This window comes from Salminus brasiliensis, chromosome 19, assembly GCF_030463535.1.
Source record: "Salminus brasiliensis chromosome 19, fSalBra1.hap2, whole genome shotgun sequence".
NCBI classification, from domain to species: domain Eukaryota; kingdom Metazoa; phylum Chordata; class Actinopteri; order Characiformes; family Bryconidae; genus Salminus; species Salminus brasiliensis.
The window spans coordinates 16,364,800-16,390,740 of record NC_132896.1 but is presented as its reverse complement, the minus strand read 5'-3'; the positions used below and the strand labels follow the sequence as shown (position 1 = coordinate 16,390,740).

Sequence of the window (25,941 nt, the reverse complement as noted above, 5' to 3'; positions counted from 1 at the left end):
CCCTACCTTTCACCCTCACTCGAGCACCCACAAGTGAGTCTCAAGGGAATATTATGGTCATGCTGTAGGCCAAAGGAACTGTCATGGTGATGAATTAATGTTGGCGAAGGTAAGGTCACTCTTTGAAGGCCTATCAGGACCTTTGCGTCAGCATTTGAATAATGTTTATCACTGTATCTTAATTAAGGTCGGCCCTCTAAAGAAAAAAGGGCCTTAGTCATAAAAAACCATGCTGGACTTTCATTAGGATGACAAATTGAAAATGTGGGATAAGTTAATTAAATATTTGTGGTGCTTACACCAGTGGGGTCATATTGTACCGTGTTCTGTTCACAGTGCTATTAAAGTTTTTACAGTAAATGATAATTCAGTTCTAAAGCTCACAAAGCACCACTGCATCATTCTAGTCAGCAAGTTTTTGCAACACAGTGGTCATAGTGGCATAACAGAGTGCAGTGACCCATAGCTTGCCCTTGTAGCTTATTTAGTGCATTTTGGGTAGCATATTGGGTGTTATAATAGTTATTGAATATCTTATAGTAATGTCCAATAATGTTTAAATGGTAATTCCTTTAGGGTGAACATCACATATAAATACTCAAGAGTAAACATGTAGGTTTACTGGTTGTGTTGGTGTCATGCGGCTTGTTGAGGCAGGAAGCAGAAGCGTACTCGCAGGCAGTTTTATTTACATATATGTAACACTAAGGCAAAACAGGATACAAAGAAACAAGAACAAGGGGATTCTACACACCAACCAAACAAACCCAAGAACATAAACCTAACGAGGCATGGACAAACTCAAGGATATAAGGAGACACAGCCTAGATACACAGACAAACTGAGCGAGGTAACAAGGAGACACTGCCTAGATACACAGACATAAACTGAGCGAGATAACAAGGAGACACTGACTAGTTACACAGACAAACTGAGCGAGGTAACTAAGAGACACTGACTAGTTACACAGCCATAAATTGAGCGAGGTAACAAGGAGACACTGACTAGATACACAGACATAAACTGAGGGAGGTAACAAGGAGACACTGACTAGTTACACAGACATAAACTGAGCGAGGTAACTAAGAGACACTGACTAGTTACACAGACATAAACTGAGCGAGGTAACAAGGAGACACTGACTAGATACACAGACATAAACTGAGCGAGGTAACAAGGAGACACTGACTAGTTACACAGACATAAACTGAGCGAGTTAACAAGGAGACACTGACTAGTTACACAGACATAAACTGAGCGAGGTAACAAGGAGACACTGACTAGATACACAGACATAAACTGAGCGAGGTAACCATTGGAACAACCAGACAATGACAAGATACACTTAGGAACATGGATTAAGCAAGGTAACCACTAGACACTGGAGACTGACAGGAACACATCAAGGGCAGGGAAAACAAACATGTGCACCATGTGCAAAGCCAGACAAAGGCCAGCTTGAAACACAGGGGTATATATACACAGGAAAGGACAAGGGACACCTGGAGGGAACGAGAGGGCGTGGTAAGGAACAGGGTACAGGTGTGAATACTTAGGCTCAGGAGGGACTAGAACTGACAAGATACAAAACAAAGGGCAGGCTGAACAACTGAAACAGACATAACTAGAAATAAAACAGTTTGTGGACACCTCTTCAAATGAATGCATTCAGATACCTTAAATTGCACCAATTGACATAGATGTGCAAATGCACAGACACAGCTTGTCTAGTCCTTGTAGTGAAGTATTGTCAGTAGACTTTCTGGAGTAGATAAACATGAACTTATTGGCCCCTTGCTTAATGCCAGGCCTGGGCTAGAGGGGTGTGGAGTGATGGTTGGTGCTCCATCAAGTTATTTTGGGGTGAGTGACACAAGCGTGACACTCTCTGCTAGAGCTAAAAAAAAAAAATAATGTGTGTATCTGCAGCACCGTGTACACACTGTACTTCACACCTTTATGACAGCATTCTTCTGTGTCTAGCTCCCTCTACCTCTGGCCTAATGAGCTGCTTTTGTCCTCGGGGCGCTTGTTCTCAGGGTCCATTTGTTTGGCTTCTGTTTGGCAGTCTTGGTCTTTTATGCTTCTGAATGTGACTTCCCAAAAACACCCAACCCTGAATGAACTGGCAGTTACACTCAGTATGTGATTCCTTATTCTCCACACTTGGCCAGGCAGTGCAGACCCAGACCTAGATCTAGAACAACTGGCATGGAATACATGAGCATGATTTCACATTCATGTAGTTAAATTGACCACCAATAGTTGCTAATTGACCACCATTGCCAAGTTTAGCTTGTGTGCTGCTAAAACAGTGCTAACAGGATTAAGATCCAAGCAAAAACTTGAGAAACATCAGCGAACAGTGATCCACAGCACAACAGCACAAGTTAGATGACACCAAAAAAACAAGGAGACTCAGCCAGACTGAGAATCAGGGCTAAAATCGGGGTAAAGATGGTTTAGTGTAACCCCAGCTTAAACAAACATGGATTAAACTGTGGGTACTATCCTCCATTTCTCTCTAAAACTCCTCAGCTAGATATTCCTGCTCATGTTGTTTTATCCACTTTCAATCAAACAAATCAAACAAATTACAATTAGAACAAAAAAATATTAGCTATTTGTTAGTTGGCTAACACGTAGGACACATAGGCCTACCTGCACTGTGGGTTTACAGCTTTAATAGTTATGCAATGTTACAGTTTTACAGAAGTCGTGTTTGGAAAACAAATGTTTAACGGAGAGAATGAGTTCACTGAAGTGCCACCTAGTGGCTGCTTTAGTTACACAGGAATATTACATTTAGAGGGAGTAGCAGGCTAACATCAAAGTAATGGATGAATAGGATTAAATATAATAGAATGATATGTTCTTAACTATTATAGTCAGACCCAATATTTCAGTATTTAGATTTTTTTGGCTTTCTGGATGTTAATTAGGATGTCCTGGACCCCAATGAACACCCTTTACTTTGCACATTGGTTACTTTACTGTCTCTACAGGCAGTTTATTTGGAGTTGAGGGGTCAATGTTTGACCCCTTATATCGCTGCATATCCATTTTTACAACCAAGACTGATTCACTGGGAGCTACACTACATGGGCAAAACCTGCTCATTTATCCAAAATCAAGGGTAATAAAAACAGTTTATCCTGCTTGGAGGGTAAAGCAGAAAAGTAAAGAGAGTCCTGTTGTATTGGCAGTACTTCTCTACATGGACTAGACAAGCTGTGTCTGCCTGTACAAGTGGCCCAGATGATTCTAGCCAAGTCACAGAAATGGGGTCTGGATGATGCTGTAGCTCATCTTTCACTGGTTGTATCATGAGATCTGACGAGGACATTGATTTTTCCATCTGCCATGTTGCTGTGTCATTGTAATGTGTGACCCTTTCATTTTCTGCACAAATGTTCGGGTGAATTGGTGAGATGACTTGAGTGATGAGGAGCAGCTGTTTAAGTGTAGTTCTGAACGGTCATTGATTAGGAATGAGTCACAGGCTCTGGGGGAGGTGGGACTGGGAGGGGCAATAGGGGTTCTGAGTGATTGTGAAGGGTGAGGGGTGTGTGAGGCATGCGTCATCGAGCCGTTAGCGACGGAGTTGATGGGAGAAGTGGTGGGGGGAGATGTAGAGGTTAATAAATAGGCAGAGAGGAGACTGTTTAGTCATATTCTCATCAGGAGAGGGGAGTGTTAAGGGAGCGACAATAAGAGTGTTCAGTGTTTGTGTGGGGGAAGGGCTTTGATTTGGGTGTTGGTCAAGGTGTGTGTGGCCTCTTCTTAAGGGAGTTTATAGGGTTTGTGTGTGTGTGTGTGCATACTGAGTTTTGACTCTGCTGAAGAGCTGCTCAGGAGAAGTGTTAGCTGTGATAAGGTGATGACTATCTCACTGACCAGCAATTGTCACTGTACTGCTAAGCCATTTGGACTCTCCAACAGTGGCTTTTCAGAAGTCAAGTATGGCTTTTTTCAGCTGTTTGTGAAGATGTTTGTAACAGTTGTATCAACCTGTGTGTTTACAAACTCAACCGACTCACTGACCAAATGTTAACGGTCAATATCTTAGAAAAAAAAATTTCTGTTTACTGGATTTGCATATAAGTTTAAGACACTATATACATGCAGTGGAGGCACTGTTTATACATCCCCTATAACTAAGAAGAAAAATCAGTCTGTTATGAGGTCATTGTTTATTGTGATGTCACTGATTTTGATGCTCAATTTTGTATGTCACTGAATCCTCTGAAATATTAGGTGGTTGAGGAGCCAAAATCAAGCAAGGAGCAAGCTTGCACTCCTGCACATCGAAATGATATTGCATTCGCAACATCATGGTACACTATATGGACAAAAGTATTTGGATATCTGCTCGTTCCTTGTTTCTTCTGAAATCAAATGTCTTAAAAATAGTTCATCCTGCTTCTACAGAAGATGTGGAGAAAACAAGTGCTTCAGTGGATAAACAAGCAAGCTCAAATCTTCCCCAAGTCAGAATGCCTTGCACTGTCAACAATATGGCTGATTCTTGAAGCACTAGACCAAATTGCTTATGTAATCATCCGTGTATGACCCTTAACATTTCCATAAATAAAACTAGATTTCCAGTAGCAGGGCTAATCCATATGGCTGGTTATTAGGGAAACCAAGAGACAATTACAGGCATTGGAGGGACACTGCTATGGACAGCAAATGCAGGCCTTAGTGACATAAATGATGTTATATGCTAAAGTCGCCCTTCTCAGTCCCACATTGCTATTTCAAACGATACAGTCAGAAGAACAGTCTATCGAGTTCCAGATCTTGATAGAAATGCTCATTGTTTGTGTTGGTCTAGCGCCAGCAGCTTGTTTGTGCAGCATTTTTCCAATGAGCTTATCAAACAGATCAGACAGCTCATTAAAGTGACCTAACACTTTTGCCCTAGTCAGATGTGCCTTCCTCACGCACAGTTCCCTCGGTGTGCTGGCTGCTTACCGACATGAGAAAGAGGCTATGCTATGGATTCCTGTCACAGGGCCTTTGATGGTTCTTGCTAGCTTATCTTCTGGCATAAACTGCAGGGTCATCTCTACTGCTGGAGAAATAATGTGGACAGTGTGGACAGAGTGCCTAATCCATTTCCAGTCACGATGGCCAATGAGTTTCAAAAATGAAATATAATAGAAGTGTTTTCAATAATGAGCATGTCTACCCTTTACCTTTATTACAGCTTGTGCTTTTTACAGACTCACTTTCTGTCTTTCTGCAGGGAGATTTTACCCTTTCAAAGTTCAGTCTGAGAAATAGCATGGGCTGCTTTTCACCATCTAAGTTATCCAAGACATTCAATGATGTTGAGGTCTGGACTCTGGTGTGGTTGATCTATCCGTTTGCTCTGTAAATGTTCTTGGTTCTGTAAATGTTCTTTGCTTTTCTTTCTTCAGTAAGAGCTTCTTGATTTGATACACATTCTTTCAGATCGACAGCATTGAGTCGTCTTCTCGCAGTGAAAGGATGGTCAGAAACATCTGTCATGAGGGTTTTTTTCAGATATAGTCAAACTCCACTCCAGAGCTTGATTTTCACCTCATGAGCTATTTATCTACCAGGTCTTACGTTGTTGTTAGTGGTGATTGTCTGTGTACACTAAAAGTACACAAAAGTGACAAAAGTATTGGGACACCTGCTCATCCTCATTCTTCTAAATTGTTCCTGCTTTAATCAAGTCAAGTCAAGTGGGTTTTATTGTCATTTCAACTACATACAGATTACACAGTGAAACGAAACAACGTTCCTCCAGGACCATGGTGCAACATAGACAGTGCATACAAAACACAAGTGCAACACAATACAAGTGCGGACAGACAACACAACACAATACAGACAGAGAATAATAAATGCTGTCCAGTAGATTAAGGCTTTCTACTAGATTTTGGAGTCTTATGTGAGTGGATCATTTTATAACTAATCTGAAATATCCCCTAAAATGAAATTAACTTGTACTTAGTGGCCTTTTTGGCTGGGAATTAAACCAAAAAATTATGTCTCTTGCCCCTATATTTTGATTGATCAAGATTTTGTTCCAACTGGGACCATTCCTATTTATCTATTCGTCATTAAAGTGTGTTGAAAATTAATTTTTGACATTTATGACGGTGTGGCAATATATTATGTATATGTCTTTCCACATTGGTTATCTATAGTGGAAAAGGTCTTGATGTAAATGTAAACTGTGTAAACTGAGACACTTCTTTTGTAAGTCCTTCCTGCCACTCTGTAGCCCCAATTTTCTGTGGGGCTGTTGACCTGTATAAGTAAACTGCGGACATCATTGGGAGGCTTGATGTGTGTGCCATTCTCATCCTTAAAGCTCATCTGGTTAGAGAACATGATGTATTGACTGCTGTGATCTTTGACACGCTATAGCTCATGAACAACTCCATGGGATTAAGGAATAAAGTACCACTAATCATTATCATTGACTGACGTGTTCCTTTAGATTGAGGAATTTGTGATCTGTTCGGGGTGAAGAACCTAGGTTGTCTATCATTTAACTCTTCCCCCACCTTCCATGCCTCTTAGATTCAGGGTTTCAGCACCATGGACAAGGACATCTGTCCGCACTATCCAGATATGGCAGGGACAGGAGCTGTAGATTAAGCCCATCAGGCTTCTGGCTGACAGCTCATTTTGGAAGGCATAGCTGATAGGGAGCAAAAACCTCTGATGAACCGCCTATCCATCAAACTCCTCATGGCTTCAGCATACGATCTATATTCAGCATATATACCCGCTGCTCTCTGCCTTTCTGGCTGGCAGGCCGTAAAGAACAGAGCCAGCAGGGCCTGAACCAACCTCTATATCTCATTTTTATTGCCTCTGATGAGCCTGCAGTTAATGCGGTCATTAATAACCACAGGAGGAATTAAGAATTCAGAGGGGTTCTGAGAAATGGAGAGATTTGAGTTCTTTAGCAGGACTTGCCTTTTTTTCCTAAAGCAGTCCCCAGAGGAGTAATAGAAAACGCCACCATATACTGCAAAGCAGTTAGAAATTTATACTCTACACCTACATTAGAACCTTAAAATTGAATAAAATCTGGGTTGCCTAAAGGAAACCTATGGACCATTCATTTCACCATTGGTCATGTGATACAGACTTGTTAAATCTACAAGTGATACTCTCAAGCAGCGACAGTGAACAGCCACTATTCAGCAGCAGCTCTGGCAGGCCTCTTCTCAAGTCTGGACAGTGAAGCAGTTTTGAGTGTGATTCTGTTCATGCTTATAGTACTTTTTTTTGGAACAAAGCCATAGAAGAACAACTTAAGTTTTCCTAAAGAAAAGGTTCTTTAAAGAATCCTTTTTTGGAAATGAGCATGAACTAAGGGTTTTATATGCTGTTGGGCACCATGGAAAGGAAACTGACACTTATTTATGACTTTATATTCTATTGTTAAATTCACACTGAGAAAACCTTTAATTAACTGCACCACACTCTATAACAGTTACATAAACATACAGGTGCCAGAAGGGTTCTTTGGAGTGGTGGCAAAACAATAAATTTTTTAAATTAATAAAATCAAGTATTTTGAAATATTTATTGCGTCCCAGGGCGTTTTCACACCTGCACCTTTTAGTCAGATTAAATAGGACTCTATTCCATTTTCCCCCTTGGTAAGGTTCATTTGGGCAGGTACAGTAATACAGTAATTGCACTCAGATGCAGACCAAAACATCTGCACGAGACCCTTGAGAAGAGGTGGTCTTGCCCAGATAATCACTACAGCTATGAACAAATGCTATCTCTGCCGTTGCTCCATGTTAAACTGTACAGAAATATCCACTAGTCCAGAACAATGGACCCTCTTCCTGTATTTACTTTCTTGCTCCCGCCCCAGACAGTTCTGACCAATAAGCAGAGAATAGGATCTGCTCATGTGGTTTGTTGTGAAGCATTTTGTTTTATTTTATTTTTTTGTGTTAAAACAAACCAAACCAAGGGGGAAAAGTGTACAAACTCTTAACGATTTGGCCTAGGGCAAATGAACGATATGAGCGATATGAAATCTAACCAAACTGTTTGGCTAACTAGATAATTTAGCAAAGTAACCAACAACAGTAAAGTTATCTTTTTAATTTGAATGTCTTTAACAGTAATTGGCTTTAGCAGCCAAGCTAATATTTGGTTTGACCTAATATGAAGTAGTAAATATGTACAGATTCCTGTCCGCTATGAAGAGCGGTTTAACTGACTTTGTTCTAATATGCTTCTTTGGGTGCTGTTCATTTAATTTAATTCATTCATCAGCTAGGTTGTTACTGTGTCATACTCACTAACCCAGCAGCTGGGCTTCAGAAACAAGTAACTGTTGAAATTACCCAATCAAAATACTCCAACAAGATCAAGCATCAGCATTTTCTATACAAATCTGGGTTGATCTTGTTGGGGGTATTTTTATTGGTATATTTAACTGCTGGGTTAGTAAGTATGGTTCTACACTTGAACAACCTAGGTCAAGAACCATTCAGGAACCTCTTTAGAATTCATAACGCAGGCTGAATCGTCTAACACTGAAGAGTCCCCCCCTCCCCCCGAACAGTAAAGGAATCCCAAAAGTCTTGGAATAAGTGAGCTAACGGAAGCTTGAAAAACAGCTGGCCTGAGGTGCACAGCTGATGGTCTCTCTAGGATAGAATATGCTAGTTCTGCCGATTCTGCTGCTTCACCACGGAATTTGGCTCTCCTCAATGTGCAGCATAATCAGCCTCTTTAACAACCAACACTGCTCATAAACACCTCCAGTTTATTTTAGAAAATGTTAGCGCATGCAGTGCCTGTCACCGCAAGTCCCAACAAGCAGATGCCAGTCTGACAGTGTGATTTCTAAAACCTGTGTTATTTATTTATTTCTTTAAATAAACATTCTCCTAGTTTCTAAGAATGGTAAATGAGGCCGTCTCACTAGCTTCCTCTTAACTGAACTTCAGAGAGATTTCAGGGTCGGCACAGGTCTTTAAATAGAATAAGACACCTGCCAATGCCTTTAGATTTCACAAAAGCTAAATTAGTTCCAAGGTGTGTCTTTGTGTATGTGTGTGTGTGTGTGTGTGTGGATGTGTGTGTGTGTGTGTGTGTGTGTGTGTGTGTGGATGTGTGCTCCATTATCCTTTTCAAGTCTTTTTAAAGCCTTCATTCATGTTTTGCTTTTTAACAGCATTTGTTTGAATTACCTCAGCCAGAGAGTGCTGTGCCAGCACTAGCTCTCTACCTGAAACGTCACTAATAGAGAAGTCTGTGAAAAACAGGCTTTATTAATATCATTTAACTCATGAAAAAGTAGGTTGAACAAGCTGTTGCTTCAACACCTGGAGTGACAGAGCGAGCATAACTCTGCACTAAATTTCTGTTGAGTCAAAATTAGTACCAGCGGTGTAGGTGGGGTTATTGCATTGGGGCCGTTCCTTATAGGGTCCTTTCTTAAGCTTTTTAATTTGATACTTTTGTAATTGTACATGCAAGACTGATAGATACCAATTATACCTTTACTGTTATGCTTCCACTTTAAGCTTCCACCACAGTGGAATTCATGTTGTCAATAAAATAAATTTCACTTGGACAAGAATGCTATTCTTTAGCAAAATTGACAACAACAACACAACATATCCACAGTTTTCCAGCCGACCAAGGTGTAAAGTCATTTAGCTGAGTCTTTATGAGCTGATGGAAAAGTCCTGCTTAGCCTAAGACACTTAAGAGCTGTAAAGTAAGTAAAGTAATGACCAGCATGGGAAGGCTCCAGGCCATGATACAGAGATATAACCAGCTCAGAAAAACGTCTCCCAACCACAATATAGAGTCAGTTCAGGGGCGGGGCGTGGAAAGTGTAACTCCGGCAGCAAGCCTAGGAAATATCCAGGTTGTAGAGTCACTCTGGTGGCGGGCAGTGAAAACATCCATGCCACAGTGTAAGACAAGTCTCACAGCAGACCAATAAGTGTTGTAATTTTCATAATTTCATATATATATATATATATATATATATATATATATATATATATATATATATATATATATATATATATATATATTGTATGTAGTTTATAATATTTAAATCTTCATTATACTCTAATATAATGATGTATTATCATTGTTGAGCATAAAGTGTATTATTGACAGGACTAGTAGTGCACATTAGAGTGTGTATTAGGTAAGACATACACTCTTATTCCAAAATATTTATAGAATATAAAGATTCTATATATAATCTTTAAAAAAAACATTTTTCAGTGTTATGTAGAACTATATATGATGGCAGAATAGCAAGTAAACAACCTCCGCACACTCAGTTTCACCCAGCTACACTATTTTGTTTAGAAAGTAAAATCTGTTGTCTTTATTTAGCATTTCTCTTATTGAAGGTGCATTTTGTATGTGGGGCCCAGTTTGTTTGTTTTTTTTGGTGGGGGGGTTGTGGGGGTTTCAGAATCAGAATCTCTTTATTTCACCAAGTATGTTACACATACAAGGAATTTGTCTTGGTGAGAGCAACACGTATGACAAGTAACAAAAACACAGAACACAGATTATTTACAGTATTGAACTAAAGGAAAATTACACTAAACAATAAATAGGATTTATTCCCTGGCATTCATTAAATCCTGTCCAGGTCAAAGGTCAAGGTTCCTGTTAATTAGATGTTAGCAGTCTATGCAGGAGCCCTTTTGCAGCAGTCTGGAAGCAGGTGTGTAATCTGGCCTGCGTCAGCTGTGGTGTTCTGTGGTGAGGTGCTTCAGTTCTCATTTGAACATGCTCGTAAAAATTTACAGGGGTCAGCTGACCTTCTTAGCTAGATACTGTATGTCAAAGTGGACATGTCTTACACAGGAGCTGAAGTTCAGGGCTGAAGGACACTGAAGGAGATCACAAGTACATGACTGTAAATTCACCAAGTTAAGCTAAGAGTACTTGGGTTCTTGGAGAGATGCCATAGAGGAAGCATCTTTGGTTTTATAGACATGAGACATGTTTGTAAAAGAGATGTGAGTGTGAAGAACCTTTTCATCCACTTCTTCAAACCTTTAAAATGTTCTTCACACATACATATATTTAAGAAACAAAAGGTTTCTTGATAGAAACCTTTTTTTTTTTTTTTTTGGTTTATGCAATTTTTTTATTGCATCACCCTAAGGACTGTTTGTAGCATCTTGATGGCCTTCTTATGTGTGTGTGTGTGTGTGTGTGTGTGTGTGTGTGTGTGTGTGTGTGTGTCTAAGTACACAATGTGGCTGTTATTTTAGCTTCTAATGAAGAACAAGATGCAACCATTTGCTTACAGCAGTCACTCATTTACAGGCTTTATAGACAGTGAGAGTAGAAGCTGTTAAACACTCAGTGCTAATCCAGGTTCAGAAGTGCAGCACCTGCATGAGTCCATTGCGAGCGTATGGCAATGACGGCTGTCCATATGTGCATGACCAACGCGGTGTCACTGAACACATACTGAACTCAACTCAGCGATGCCCTGCCGTGTACAGAATATGCATGAGAAATGCCTGAAGAACCGTGTGTATCTGGTTCTACAGTCAGTGCATGCTCTGCATCTGAATGCCTTTTCTTCTCTTCTGCAAAGTGAACGGAACATGCGGCCTGTCCTATGCCGGTGAATGCATGGGGAGGTTACTGTCCATCCCTGCAGCCATGCTCATAGCCATGCTCCTAAGCCAGAGGACAATGGTGTGAAATGCGGTGTTTTGTGGTGGACAAGGCTGCCTCCCTCTGACCTGCTCAGAATGACCCCCCTTACACTGACCACATTAACCAACTAACTACCTGCCTACTGCCATCGGAGTTCACTCATCTGTCATTTACTGCAAATACCTGTCTTACGCTCTTTCTTTCTGTCTTTCCCTCTTTCTGACTCTGTCTTTCCCTCTTTCTGTCTTTCTGCCTTTCTGACTTTCCCTTTTTCTGACTTTCCCTCTTTCTGACTTTGTCTTTCTGACTTTCCCTCTTTCTGTCTTTCCCTCTTTCTGTCTTTTCCTCTTACTGTCTTTCTGTCTTTCCCTCTTTCTGACTTTCCCTCTTTCTGTCTTTCTGACTTTCTGTCTTTCCCTCTTTCTGTCTTTCCCTCTTTCTGTCTTTCTGCCTTTCTGACTTTCCTTCTTTCTGTCTTTCCCTCTTTCTGTCTTTTCCTCTTACTGTCTTTCTGACTTTCTGTCTTTCCCTCTTTCTGACTTTCCCTCTTTCTGTCTTTCTGACTTTCTGTCTTTCCCTCTTTCTGTCTTTTCCTCTTTTTGTCTTTCTGACTTTCTGTCTTTCCCTCTTTTTGTCTTTTCCTCTTTCTGTCTTTTCCTCTTTTTGTCTTTCTGACTTTCTGTCTTTCCCTCTTTCTGACTTTCCCTCTTTCTGTCTTTTCCTCTTTTTGTCTTTCTGACTTTCTGACTTTCCCTCTTTCTGTCTTTTCCTCTTTTTGTCTTTCTGTCTTTCTGACTTTCTGTCTTTCCCTCTTTCTGACTTTCCTTCTTTCTGTCTTTCCCTTTTTCTATCTTTTCCTCTTTCTGACTTTTTGTCTTTCCCTCTTTCTGACTTTCCTTCTTTCTGTTTTTCCCTCCTTCTGTCTTTTCCTCTTTCTGTCTTTCTGACTTTCTGTCTTTCTGACTTTCCTTTCTTTCTGACTTTCCCTCTTTCTGACTTTCCTTCTTTCTGTCTTTCCCTCTTTCTGTCTTTTCCTCTTTCTGTCTTTCCCTCTTTCTGACTTTCCTTCTTTCTGTCTTTCCCTCTTTCTGTCTTTTCCTCTTTCTGTCTTTCTGACTTTCTGTCTTTCCCTCTTTCTGTCTTTTCCTCTTTCTGTCTTTCTGACTTTCTGTCTTTTCCTCTTTCTGTCTTTCTGACTGTCTGTCTTTCCCTCTTTCTGACTTTCCTTCTTTCTGTCTTTCCCTCTTTCTGTCTTTTCCTCTTTCTGTCTTTCTGACTTTCTGTCTTTTCCTCTTTCTGTCTTTCTGACTTATTGTCTTTCTGTTTTTCTGACTTTCCTTCTTTCTGTCTTTCCCTCTTTCTGTCTTTCTGTTTTTCTGTCTTTCCCTCTTTCTGTCTTTCTGACTTTCCTTCTTTCTGTCTTTCCCTCTTTCTGTCTTTCCCTCTTTCTGACTTTTCTTCTTTCTGTCTTCCTTTTTTCTGTCTTTTTTCTTTTACTTGTTATTTCTTTCTGTCTTTTTTCTTTGCTTTTCTTTCTGTCTTCCTTTTTTTTCTTTCTCTCTATCCATCATTTTTATGTTTAGTTTTTCTTTCTTTCTGTCTTTTTATCTTTGTCTTTCTTTCTGTTTGTCTTTGTTTCTTTTTGCTTTTTTTCCGTCTTTCTGACCTTTCTTCTGTCTTTCTTTCCCATCTCTTTTGTGTTCTTTCTCCCTTTCCCTCCTATTTCTCTATCTCCATCACTCTCTTCCTCTCTCTCTCTCTCTCTCTCTCTCTCTCTCATGATCTAGCTGTAGTGTGTGTTTTGTTAATATGACTGTTGCTGATGATGTTGCTGTTGACCTTGTTTGCTTGTTTCTCATGCTTTGCCATTTCCCCTCTATTGTGTTGATTTTGGGTTTTCTGTTGCTCTGAGCGCTTTCTCTCCCCTTTTTCTAACCCTGCGTTCATTTTGTTGTGGCCCGGCCGCAGTCCAGGATGACGCTGCCCCAGGTACCCAGGAGTACATTATGTTGCGGCAGGATTCCATCCATTCAGCGGATATAAGGAGTAAAGGCTCCCCCTTTCGTGCTAAGTGTCACGAAATCTTCTGCTGCCCGCTGAAGCAAGCCGTCCTCAAAGAGAGCGCAGAGCCCGAAGGTTTGTCTGCAACTCATCCAACTTTTGTTTTCTCTCCCTTTTTTTGTTTTGCTGATGCATTTTTCTATATGCTTCTTCTTTTCCGTAGACATAAGTTTCTTTTTGGCTTTTGCTTTTTCTTTGCCCCTTTTGAAAGCATTTGGTTTATGCATTCTAACCTCCTGTGTGTGTGTATGTAGAGAGTGCTTCAGGCCTGCAGTGTTGAATGCCACAGGGGACGTCCTTCTTGTCGCCTTCTCTTTTTATATGTGTGTGCGCGCGCACGCGTTTGTCCCCTGTGGGCCATGCTCCCTGAGGCAACTCCATGCCTGGGGGTCCTGTTTTTTGTACAGAAATGCATGCGCCAATAAAAAGCCACAGAGAACCACAGGGGTCATAGAACACTGTTTACTCGTCTATTGCTGACCTGACAGTAATGGATTATAATAGGAGGCCATAGCTGCACAGTGTCACTACTATCCAATCAAATTCCCTATTGTCCATATTAGCAATGATAAAACACCCAGTCCCTGACCACCTACCTCTTACCTATGGCCCTCTTCTTCTTCTCTGGCTTGTAAATGTGCATCGTTTCCCTGCTGGCTGCAGTCCTTCTTCTACTCTGTATCATATGTCTGAAATGCCCCGTTCCTCTAGGTTCTGCGCCATTGCCTTTCTTACTCAAGGCGTATAAAAATATATAAAGATAGATTCAAACGTGTGCAACATCACATGGATTACAACAAGTACAACAAGTAAGGCCACTACCGCCTGTGCCTGGTGCCTGATGTATATGCCCCACAACTGATCACAGTAACTATAAAGTAATAAATAATGACAAATATTCAGTTATTATGCTAAATTAAAACTTTATTGTGTTTGTTTGTCTCCTTAAAATTCTTAATGCTGAAGCTTAAGCATAGCTAGAGAACTGACTGTGCAAAATCCTTCATGAGTCATGAGTTGTCAAAACCGATTTTGTTGAGTAATGTCATTTAATGCAAGATATATAGATTACCCTCTATGCACTTAGTACTAATATTGATCCAATATTGGTGGTCTAATCTAATCTGATCTATTGTAATCAAGTATAACATGAAATATAGCATGAAAAACATACATGTATTCAATCTAATTTAATCTAATCTAATCTAATCTAATAAAATATAGCCTTATTCCAAATTAGTGATAGAAAGTAAACATGTATTCAGTAAAACATACATTATGTATTCAGTCTGTTCTCAACTAATCTAAGATATTCTCCTAAATTTCATCTAATCTAATCTACCATAATCTAATCTTATATAATATAATATAATATAATATAATATATAATATAATATCATATATAATATAATTAACAGCATTTTACACCAGTTACGTAACTTATGCAACGTCACCAGAGATTGTGGATGAACAAATTAGATATAGTTTTTTTGGTCAGTCATTTGTTAAGTTGGATTTAGCAAAGTCATAATAATTCTTTGTTTAATGATTATGTCTGTAAATGCATCATAAATTCTTAGTCAGACCACTATTAACATTTAGAAAAGCAAAGTTTCATTAAACTAATAGACTGTACAGATTAAAGATAATCAGTCAGTGAGTTGGCGAGGATGTTGTGCTTCTCTCTTTACCCTTCCATACGCAAGAATACAGAGAACCTGCATTATATATATGAACTATGATGGACACCTAAGAAAAGAGGGCTTGCCCATCTTTCCCCTGGCCCCCTTCCTCTTCTGTCCATTGCTTGCAGATGCATGAGAGTTGGAATATTGCAATAGAGGGCGTCTGAGCTCATGCATGCGAATGGATGCTGCCAGATGGCCGGAGAGGGAGGGCTTGGCTTTATCTGTTGCCTCTGTGTGAGTGTGTAGAGTTTAAGAAATGCCAATGTGACAGTTTTCCTTTCCAGATCGTCAGGCCGCTGGGTAAGCCATCCAAGGTTTTTGATGTGGTCACTTGCAGATGATAATACATGCTACTTATATCGCTGAAACAACGTTGGAAAGGCGCTGTAATGATAAACCAAATCGCTGTGACTGGATACTTTGTGTGCTGTTTGCTAAACACATGCTCCCCAATTGACCTATCTATTCACCACCCATGAAAATCATTCATGCTTAGCAACTGCTGGTGTACAGAACAGTGGCAAACCCCCTATTTAATTTAGCAGTGTTTACAGTTGCTAAATGCTACAGAACTAAGCTGTCCTGCGCTGCTGAGTTATTAGTTTGTTGAATTATTTGTAAGTAGGCGAGTATAAAAAGCAGCCTGGTCTTGAGTCAAAGTACAAATGCCCTTAAATCAAATGTTACCTGAGTGAAAGTAAAAGTACTTTATTTATGTTACATATCACTCTTTTTTTTTCTTTTTTAAGCTGATATGCTCGCTTGGAGGAAAAAAAAACATAGTTTATCCGGCAAATATGGAAACCTACTAGTTTGTTCAAATCTTGATAGAAATGCAGTACAGTACAATACAGTACTTTTACTAATGATGACATGCATGTGCCATAACTCATGCTGGAACATTTAATCCAGTAAAAAAATCTAACTAGTCAGTTTCCATTCTGCTGAGAGCATGACCACTTATACTTTTATACAGTTTTACAGTTTGTAAAAACGCAGTATAGTCAAAATACATTATGATTTAGCCCTATTTCTTCATAGTCCTGTTTCCTGCCACTTAATATTAAAGAATATATCCACCCGCAATATCAGCAGGGGCTTCCCAACCTCACAGGACATTAGGGCATTATAAAAGCATATTAGGGCATGACTTAAAGCATCATTCTGCAGCATTTTTTTAAATAACAACTTCCAAATCATGGTAATGCTCCACTGACCTGTAATAGGGAGAATAGCGTCTCTATTATTACTTCTCCAGGCTCAGCACCCTGCTAACTGCACTATGTAACTCTGGAGAAGCGGGCAGGATCCCGCTAGCTGGTCATATTTGTGGTATTTTAAATGACCAACTCAGTCCACATGCTTCTTTTACTTTGCCGGTACTTTATCCCTCTTGTCTAGAAATACATGTGTAAAGCATGTCCTATAGTGGTGTCCCAAAGTGTGAATTACACTTCCTGACTGTAGGGGACGCCCAGGAGCAAAAATATACCATTTCTCACATAATGCTGCTTTGATGAGGAGAGGGGAAGGGAGGCTTTTCTGCATCGCCACGACTAGTGGGAATGTCAGAATTCATTAGGCCGCTGCCTATAGTGCCTACAGACTCAACAGGACTGACTTTTCCACTTCTAGGGGGCAGAACAGCCAGGTTTGCACAACAAAAGTATATAGTTATATAAATTATAAGCATACAATTTGTCTATTAGACTCATAGGATATTTGACTTCAAAGTTTAGTGGGTTGACAATAAGGGTCTCAAAAATGTAGTGAAGTAAATGTAGTGAAGTATGTGTACTTGTTATGTGTTACAGTCCATCACTGGCAATGCCAGACATTGTACAATTGCTACCATGCAAACAGGACCGGAAGGCTACACGCAGTACACTCACAGCATTGTGAGGCTTAACACTATTATTTTCATTAATATCAATCTCTACATTTAAAAGACAAAATCCTGAGTGTATGCTACAGTTTCTAATTAGGTTTATTAACATCCTTATCAACGCACCAGCAGTGCATTTGTGGGCAGAGCATGGACAGGTCAATTGTGCTGTATCCAAAGATGTCGAGGGATGCGCAGACATGTGCAGCAACATTATGGCAAGGAAGCACAGTCCTGCGCTCGAGCAGTATTCGGTTAAGCTGTTCAAAACAGATTGCTTTTTTGTGGATGAGTGTGCATGTGTGTGTGTGTGAGAGAGAGAGAGAGGGAGAGAGAGAGAGGCTGAAGTACTACAGATGTATTATTCAGTTTAACTGCGGCTGTGCTTGGACGTGACTAAATTTCCAAAGGCTGGAGCTTCTTATGTAACATGTTCTTGGGGGTGTCATTAAGATCGGAGGTTCTGATGCATGTCTGAACAGTGGGGTCCCTCTGCACCATCCAGACCCTCTAAGGGCAAGAGCGTCTCGTCTCGGGAACGGGAGACATAAACACACACACACACATGGACATGTCATGGCTGCACAGCTCGTGTTGCCACAAGTAGAATATCTGTTGCTGCCTCCCTAATCCCTCCTCTGATCACAATCAGGCCTAACACCACACATACACACATACTCACACATACACACAAAAAGAACTGTACAAATCAGCACTTCAGTCCATAATCTAAATAAAGCGTTCCACAACTCCAAAAATTAACCCTTCAAACCTTGGTAACCTGCATGTAGCGCATACTTCAATTCTTCAAACTCAAACCATATAAAGTATATATTAGTTTAATTGCAGTAACTGAATCATTTGTAGTCGATACTGAATCATTTATAGTAATTAAGTATTTGCTGAATCATTTATAGTAAATAATGCATCATTTATTGTAGTTACTAAATCTTTTAAGTAGGTTTATTAATATTATTATTAATAATAATCATTTATAGACATTATTGAATAATAATAATAATAAATAAATAAATACACAAAAGCCCAGGGCTTAAAGGGTTAAGGCTTTTCTATCCAGTTGTCATGGTGTGTACGGCCAGACAAGACAGGATGAACACTAGCAGGGATGGAACTAAGCAAGGTGTTTATTAGAACGCAAAAGGGGTAACAAAGTAAGGTGTAGAACAAACAGGGTGCAGCAATCTAAGGGTTAAAACTAGAACACAAACATAAGCTGACAAACAAAGTGGCGAACACAACAAACCTGGGACTGGGAGGAGCAGGGAGAGACAGGGATTGAGCCGGGCAAAACTAGGGATATGCTAAAGGGAAGGTGACAACAGAAACCACAAGCCTCACTTGGGACACAGGGGAAACTCTAACTGAAAACCAGAGCTGCGCTCTGGGTAAACAAAGGGAGTAGCTGGAGAGCCAGCTGCCAGACTAGATAGCAAGGCAAGCCCAACCTGAGTACACCGTGACTGTCTCGTGAGCTGGGATCACCAAGGAGCATGAGCAGGAAGCGATGCAACACGCTTTCCTCTAGAACCAGACTGGGATATCTCTTGAACCAGATCAGACCTCTAGCCTACATTAACATGCCACCGTTGCATGGAGAAACTTGGAGAGTCAAGGAGATTCAATTCAATGGCCGTAAGTAAGTCAGTGATGCTCCCAGTCCCAGGTGCAACACATGAACAAGAATCAAACACAAATTATTGAAACGAACACAAATGAACATGAAACAAGGCGGAAGTCCTTACATGGGCCTGTGGGCGGTGGCCTAGGATCACCCCGGGGAAGGGTGCGATAACGAGGGCCTGACATCCAGTTTCATAATTTTCTTCAGTGTAAAAGGTTTTGGGAAATGACCCTACACCACCGTGATACACTGTGATGAGCTATATGTTGCTTTCTTTTGCTTTTATTAAAGAACAATATGTTTATGTTTAATAATCAATAACTAAAATGGACAGGCAACGAGAGATTCTGAAATTAAGATCATTATTTGTTCCATCAAAGTACAGGCTTACCCATATAACACGTTGTCATACATTCACAAAGCAGGTCCCTGTCCAAACCCCAAATGAGCAAGCCAATGGAACCAGTGGTAAAGAAAAAACTCCCACAGATCAGGAGAAAGAAACCTTGAAAGAAACCAAGACTCAAACCGGGAACTTATCCAACACTGGTCGACACCCGGTAACAAATCAAACAATGGCAAAAAGCATGAAATACGTAAAAACTAATGGATACACAGTGTTAAAAAGTAACAGAGATACAAGTGAGCCTGATATTTCACACTACTTCACTTCAACTTGGAAGTATTATCAAGGGATCTGTGATTGCCTTGTTTATATGAATGTGTGAAGAAGATCTCAATATGATTAGTTCCGTTAATAGTAATGGTTCTATTAAGAGTCTCTGCGGGGATTAGTCTTATCCGGGGGATGAGTGGTGCATGCTGGTGGGGTTCTCTGACTCGGCTGGCGGGTGAATGGCAGCTGCAGATGGCTATTAGAAGGTGGAGATGGTCTGGAGGGCAGTCAGCAGTGACACCTTGTCATACCTACTTATCTGAGTAATAATAATCTGGGGCAGTGGTGGCTCAGCGGTTAGAGCGCCGGGATATCGATAACAGGGTTGTGGGTTCGATTCCCGGGCTCGGCAAGCTGCCACTGTTGGGCCCTTGAGCAAGGCCCTTTACCTTCTCTGCTCCCCGGGCGCTGGAGTTGGCTGCCCACCGCTCTGGGTGTGTGTGTGTACTCACTGCCCCTAACACGTGTGTGTGTGTGAGTGTGTGTTCACTACCAGATGGGTTAAATGCGGAGGACACATTTCGCTGTACAGTCCACACTGTACAGTGACGAATACGTGCACCTTTACCTTTACCTTTAATAAGAAGGGGAAAAGTCCATAGCATAGCCTGATGCCTGAGTTCACTTGCCCAGAATGATAGATCAGGACAAAATAAGGGACCCATTAATGGAACGGACTGTTTTTTCTACACTTCACAGAACCCCCATTACCACACAGAAGAACCCCAACTTTATTTTGCCACACATCAGACTGTTACAGCTGCAGTCTTGCTTGTGATATAGGCTTTTCTGAAAGAGTAATCAGTAATCCACTTAGCCTCTTCCCCACTTACACAGTGCCCTGTGTGAACAGCATTAGATGTAGATGTTCGGGAGTGCTGTAATTGAGTTACTGCAGGTTTTCTATCCCCTGTGTCCACACCCGCTTTAACTGCTTCACTGATCCCAGCATCTTTACAAGCAATCCAGTCAGTCCGCCAGATCAGTCACCCTTGCGTGTAACCACAGCACTCTGGTAATTGCTTTGTTATTACATTGACTGGACAAATCAGATTGTTCTTTTTTTTATTCTAGATGATTGGAGTCAACAGCCACCACAGGTTCAGCTCAACAGCTGATGCTGTATGAAGCTTTATGCTATTCCAAATTAGGCCCGCTTTTCCAACTCATCCAGCACTTCCTTTTCCTTTTTATTTTAAATTTGCTTAGTGTCTGGATCTCAACTGAGTAGTTAGCCTCTTCCATGAGTTACTGAGATCATGGACTTGCAATAAAACGTAAAACCATCTTTAAATAATGGGGTTCTAACAGATTTGTGATTGGGAACAGCTTTAAAAGGTTTAAAGAATTGACAGCATAATATTAGCATCACCTGCCTAATATTGAGTAGCCCCCCCTTGTTACATTGCCACCACAACAGATCTGACCATTCAAGGCATGCACTACACAAGACACAAGGCATCCTGTGGCATCCAGTACCAAGACGTTAACAACAGATCATCTAAGTCCTGTAAGTTGGGCTTTCAAAAGTGGGGCCTCCATGGATCACATCAGTGAGCATTAGGTGCCCATGAGCCAATTGTCCTTTCTTAGACCACTTCATACTAGGAAAAAACCCTCAAGATTTGCCTTAATGGATTTGATCCTTGTCAAAGTGACTCAGATTCTTATGCCTACACATTTGTCCTGCTTTTAACACATCACCTTCAAGAACTGACTGTTTACTTCTATGTTCACACATAGAAACCTTTTCCGGTAGAAAGACAGTGAATAACAAAATAAAAATATATCAGACTGCTGCTTTATTTTAGCTAGCCAGCTCTACACGGAGGCCATCAGTTGAACGGGGGAGCAGCGATGCTGCCTGTGAATGATGGCAGTCCAGAAGGCTGTCCCGTCCCCTTATACAGAACAGCAGAGACATGTGGACTGTCATCTTACTAAAATGGTACAAAATGCATCTCAGCCCACCTACTGAAACGGTTGTGTGATCAGATTTCAGTCAGTTTGTAATACGACTTGGGTGTGTTTACACTTTTAATTGAATGCGGATTATCTCTGTCCATATATAATACTGTTACTTCCAGGTTTAAATAGGGGTCACAGTCTTGATTTAATTCAGTTTTATTTTTAAGCATAGCTAAATGGTTTCTTTTGGCAATATCAGGCTATTTATGTAAGAAGGTTCAGAAACAGATACAGCATGAATAAGTCATGGTTATGATAATGTGGGGTAAGCCAAAGGACTTTGGTGACAGTCAAGATGGCAGCTCAATAGTGACAGAGGCTCAGTATCCCATCATAGCATCAGATCCAGTGTTATCAGAATGTGGAGGCACCACACATGTGAAATGGTGCATTCAGCTACTTTAAGTTGCACAGATTGAATATGGCAGATAAACAGATAAACATGAACCTATTGGCACCATGCTCAATGCCAGGTGTGGGCTAGAGGGGTAGAAAGCGCCCCGGCATTGAGCTGTGGAGCAGTAGAACTGTGTTCTTTGGAATGATGGTGCTCCATCCAGTACTGTTGAGATGAGTTGGGGATGGGATGGGGTGGTGATGATCCAACTCTCCTGAACTCTTCTGAAATCTTGTCACTGAATGCAATCAAATCCTCATAGCAATGCTAGTAGAAATCTAGTAGAAAGCCTTTCCTGGACAGTAGAGACAGTTACTTCAACAAAAGCAAGACATACTCTTTTTAATACCCTTGATTTCAGAAGAAACAATGAATGAGCAGGGGTCCCAATACTTCTGTCCATATACTGTATCTGTGGATCAATTTTATGCAAGCTGTACTGAGTAATTGTCAAGGAAAAATACTAGTGGAGGTGACATGATGCATGATTTGGAGCTACACTATGAAGAACTATCGAACATCTTGCTTTTGGTCTCCAAATAGATATTAAAGGGACAGCACAGGGTGAGCCAGCGAGGAGGTAGTAGAGTTGGCTCATTAGCTTTCATCATGCTCTGTTTAATTAACACTTCACTCTCACCCTCAATGTAACACAGCCAAGCTTCACACCCCTCACCTGCAGAACACACCACAGACCCACCACAGAAGCACCCAACCTGATTTCACCTCCAGCACCAGGACAAACTATGTGAACATTTAGAAAACTGGCCTAAACAGGAGCTTTCACTTTGCTGTGCTCTTCATCATCTGCCCAATGTGTGCAGTCCGCAGTCCTCAAAAACAGGATATCTGCTATCCTAATCTTCACACACCTGGCACCTGCCATTTAAAATGTGTCTCCTGTGACAGTTGTGTAGTTGAAGCGTGATCAGCTAACTCGTGCAGACGGTGGATGGTGTGGTCTTGTGGTAACTGCGGATTTTCCAGCTAAGGCAGTGACACGGTTGTAGCGGGCGTTGCTTTGCTGTCTGGGGTCCATTGAGGCGCTTTGGCATTCACACTATAAGAACAATGTGGTCATATGTGTCTCTGACCACCTCCGAATGTGGGTTGAGCTCTCAGATCACAACGTGTCCTTGGGACGCACTGTACCCTGTTCACACCTGTATTTTGGTCTGACCACTTAGGATCGGATCACCCAGGATGCATGTTAATGCCAGGTGTGAAAGGGGCCACAGTCGAAGACTGGAAACTGGATTTAAGGTCCATGTTTGAAGACCTCTAATGTAGTAGAAAGCCTTCCATGAACAGCAGAGACAATTAGACACAATATGTGAGCAGGTGTCCCAGTACTTTTGTCCATATACTGTATGTCAAAAAGTTCTGCAATGATCTGTATTTTTCTTTAGCGTAATTAGTTACTAATCATTCCATTTAGCTTTTTGGTTCAGAGCTTCACACTGCCCACCAGCCAGGCCAACCACAGTGCCTTCACTTCACTGTTTTGGCTAATAATGACAACGGGATATCACAGAGCTGGGAGGTTTTCTGGGAAGGTCACTCTCAGATATTTAGAATCAAATTAGCAATGCCGTTTTTTTCTGACTACCATCCAATATTCTGCAAAGTTAGCCCCAATGAGAACCATCATTCTTAAGAATGCAGTGACCTACAGATACCTCATAAACCTTTAAATAATTAAGGCTTTTTGCTCATTTCTTTACACAGGGATGTACTATGGTTAACTATAATGAAGTTTTTTGTAGACGTCCAGTGGTAGCTTTCACCTTGCTGGTCTACAGTTAAGGACTGCAGCTTGTTAGAGATTGATAAAAATGGACCAACCTCCGCAGAAGTGGCTGCATGAATCTGTCTAAATAATTGTCAAATTCCCTCAAGCTTCCTAAGAAGCCTCTCTGGCAGTTCAGTCTAGCGTATGCCCAGCTCCATGTAGTCTGACCCACTTCCAAACGCACAGCTACCTACAGCTTTCTCGGACTGAGACATACATAACTCTCCCAAAGCACCCGCAGCCTGCCATCTTAACCTATATAGCATCAGTTGTTTGACCAATGGGATATACGTTCATTTGGAACTTCTGGATATCATCGTCCCCCAACTGCACAACATAATTAATTACATTATATAAACTGGGGTCCCTTAAAAGGTCCCTGAGTTGGATGTACATCTCTTTTCTTACAGGCTCTTTGGAGACTTTTCACACACACACATCTTGTTTCTAAAAATGGTTCTTTCAAAGAACCTTTTTATCGCTGCTATTTGTAAGAGCGTGCATTACAAATGTAGATTACACTCATAGAAAATATGAACAAATAGAACAAAAATAAATAAATAAAGTGATGCCCTAGAAAAAACAACACTTTTGGTTTTCTTAGGAACCTTGTTTGAGTGATTTGTGAGCATGAAGAACAGGATTACAGGTTTAATAGACATTCCTGTCATATAAATATTCTAAACTAATAGAAGGTTCTTCCTAGAAACCTTATCTAGTAATTCTTCGAAGACCCATCTACTGAAAAGTTCTGTAGGGAACCAAGGGTGCGTCTTTTATAGCACTGTGCATGTAAAGGCCTTTTTTAGAGTGTATCTGTAACTTGGAATTGTCATCAAAGAGATAACCCAGGAGCCATTAAATGTTCTCTAAAAATAAAGATTCTTACATACTCCTGAATAGAACTAGTCTAAAAAAACTTTTATTTGATGCAGAACCTTTAATCTGGGGGTTCTTTGAACTTTAGAAGGTCTTCATGCTCACATATCTCATTCGCCAATTATAGTACTTTGAAGAACTGTCTATTGCAAAGTTCTTTAGGGAACCAAAAAGGGTTCTTCTGTATTGCTCCAAAGGCCATTTTCACTAGTGAACCCACACCTGTAGACTTACTCTGCAATGAAAGAACACTTCAGTCACTTCAGGCAATGTGGCGGATAGCTTGCAGTCAGTGGTGTCCAGCACAGCGTTGACCCAAAGTTTCCTACAAAGACACAGGCTGTTTCCAGCAGCTGGCATTGACTTACTGCACTTTGTTCAGACAGCAATACATTAGCTGGAGTGTAAATACTACTAAGCTGTGTAAGCTGTGCAATGAGCTGTGCTGTAGAGTCAGCACTTCAGCCTGGCTGAGGAGCTGCCTGATGACTGGTGCAGTCCCACACACACTCTGTGTAACACCACACTGCTACACACTGCAGCTCGAACAGGAGAGCTATGATCTCAGAACAGAGAGAACATCCATCAAAACTGACAGCCATGGGCTAATATTCTAGACTAGTTCTTACCTCTAAGAGCTAAGTGTGTAGCTGTGAACCACTGTGATGGTTCTGTGAGGTATTGACATCTAAGATTGCCCCTAGTTATCCCCATGTCTTTAACACGACCACCATTCCAACTCTTGTTACTCCAATAAAATGGAGTATCTGATTAGTAGCACAGAAGATCAAGCGCTTGATAAAAAGCTGCAGAATGTGTTGTATGGGATGGGATGTAATGTGGAACTGATATTAAGAACTCAGCCAAGCCAGTCCACCACCAGTTCCCTTTGTATCTCTTTCTCATTTGAACATTTAGGACAATGCAAATACACAAAAAAAAAGATACATTTGGTAACTGAGTGAAGCCTTGATGTGACATGCTTAACACTGGTTTGCATTTTAGGTCTTAAAATGATGAAGTTTATTTGACCATGTAAATACTGAGATTCATCCAAATTTACATTTACGGCATTTAGCAGACACTCTTATCTGACTTTAGCGGCGTACAAAAGCGCTTCGCTATTTACTCAAAATACTCTCAGCTAGTTTGAATAGACTAAAAACTCAAAGATACCTCTAAGCTTAGCTACTACTAAACACAAGTCAATATGGAGACCATAGTACTCTACTCTTCGCCCAAGATTTCAGTCTGACCGTTTGAAGATAGCGAGT

The 25,941-nt window shown here is 40.8% G+C and overlaps 1 protein-coding gene across 3 annotated transcripts in view; it reads left to right on the top strand.

Moving 5' to 3' along the window:
- The window catches only part of fgf13a (fibroblast growth factor 13a), a 189,562-nt gene that overhangs the window by 74,628 nt on the left and 88,993 nt on the right, over positions 1-25,941 (top strand). Inside the window, exon 3 of one of the 3 annotated variants that reach the window (XM_072663094.1) lies at positions 13,653-13,815. The exons of 1 other annotated variant lie outside the window; for it this stretch is intronic. In XM_072663094.1, the coding sequence (XP_072519195.1) occupies positions 13,653-13,815 (163 nt within the window). Of the gene's footprint in view, positions 1-13,647; positions 13,816-25,941 lie in introns of all 3 variants that reach the window. One more of the 3 variants, XM_072663092.1, reaches the window with a different exon arrangement.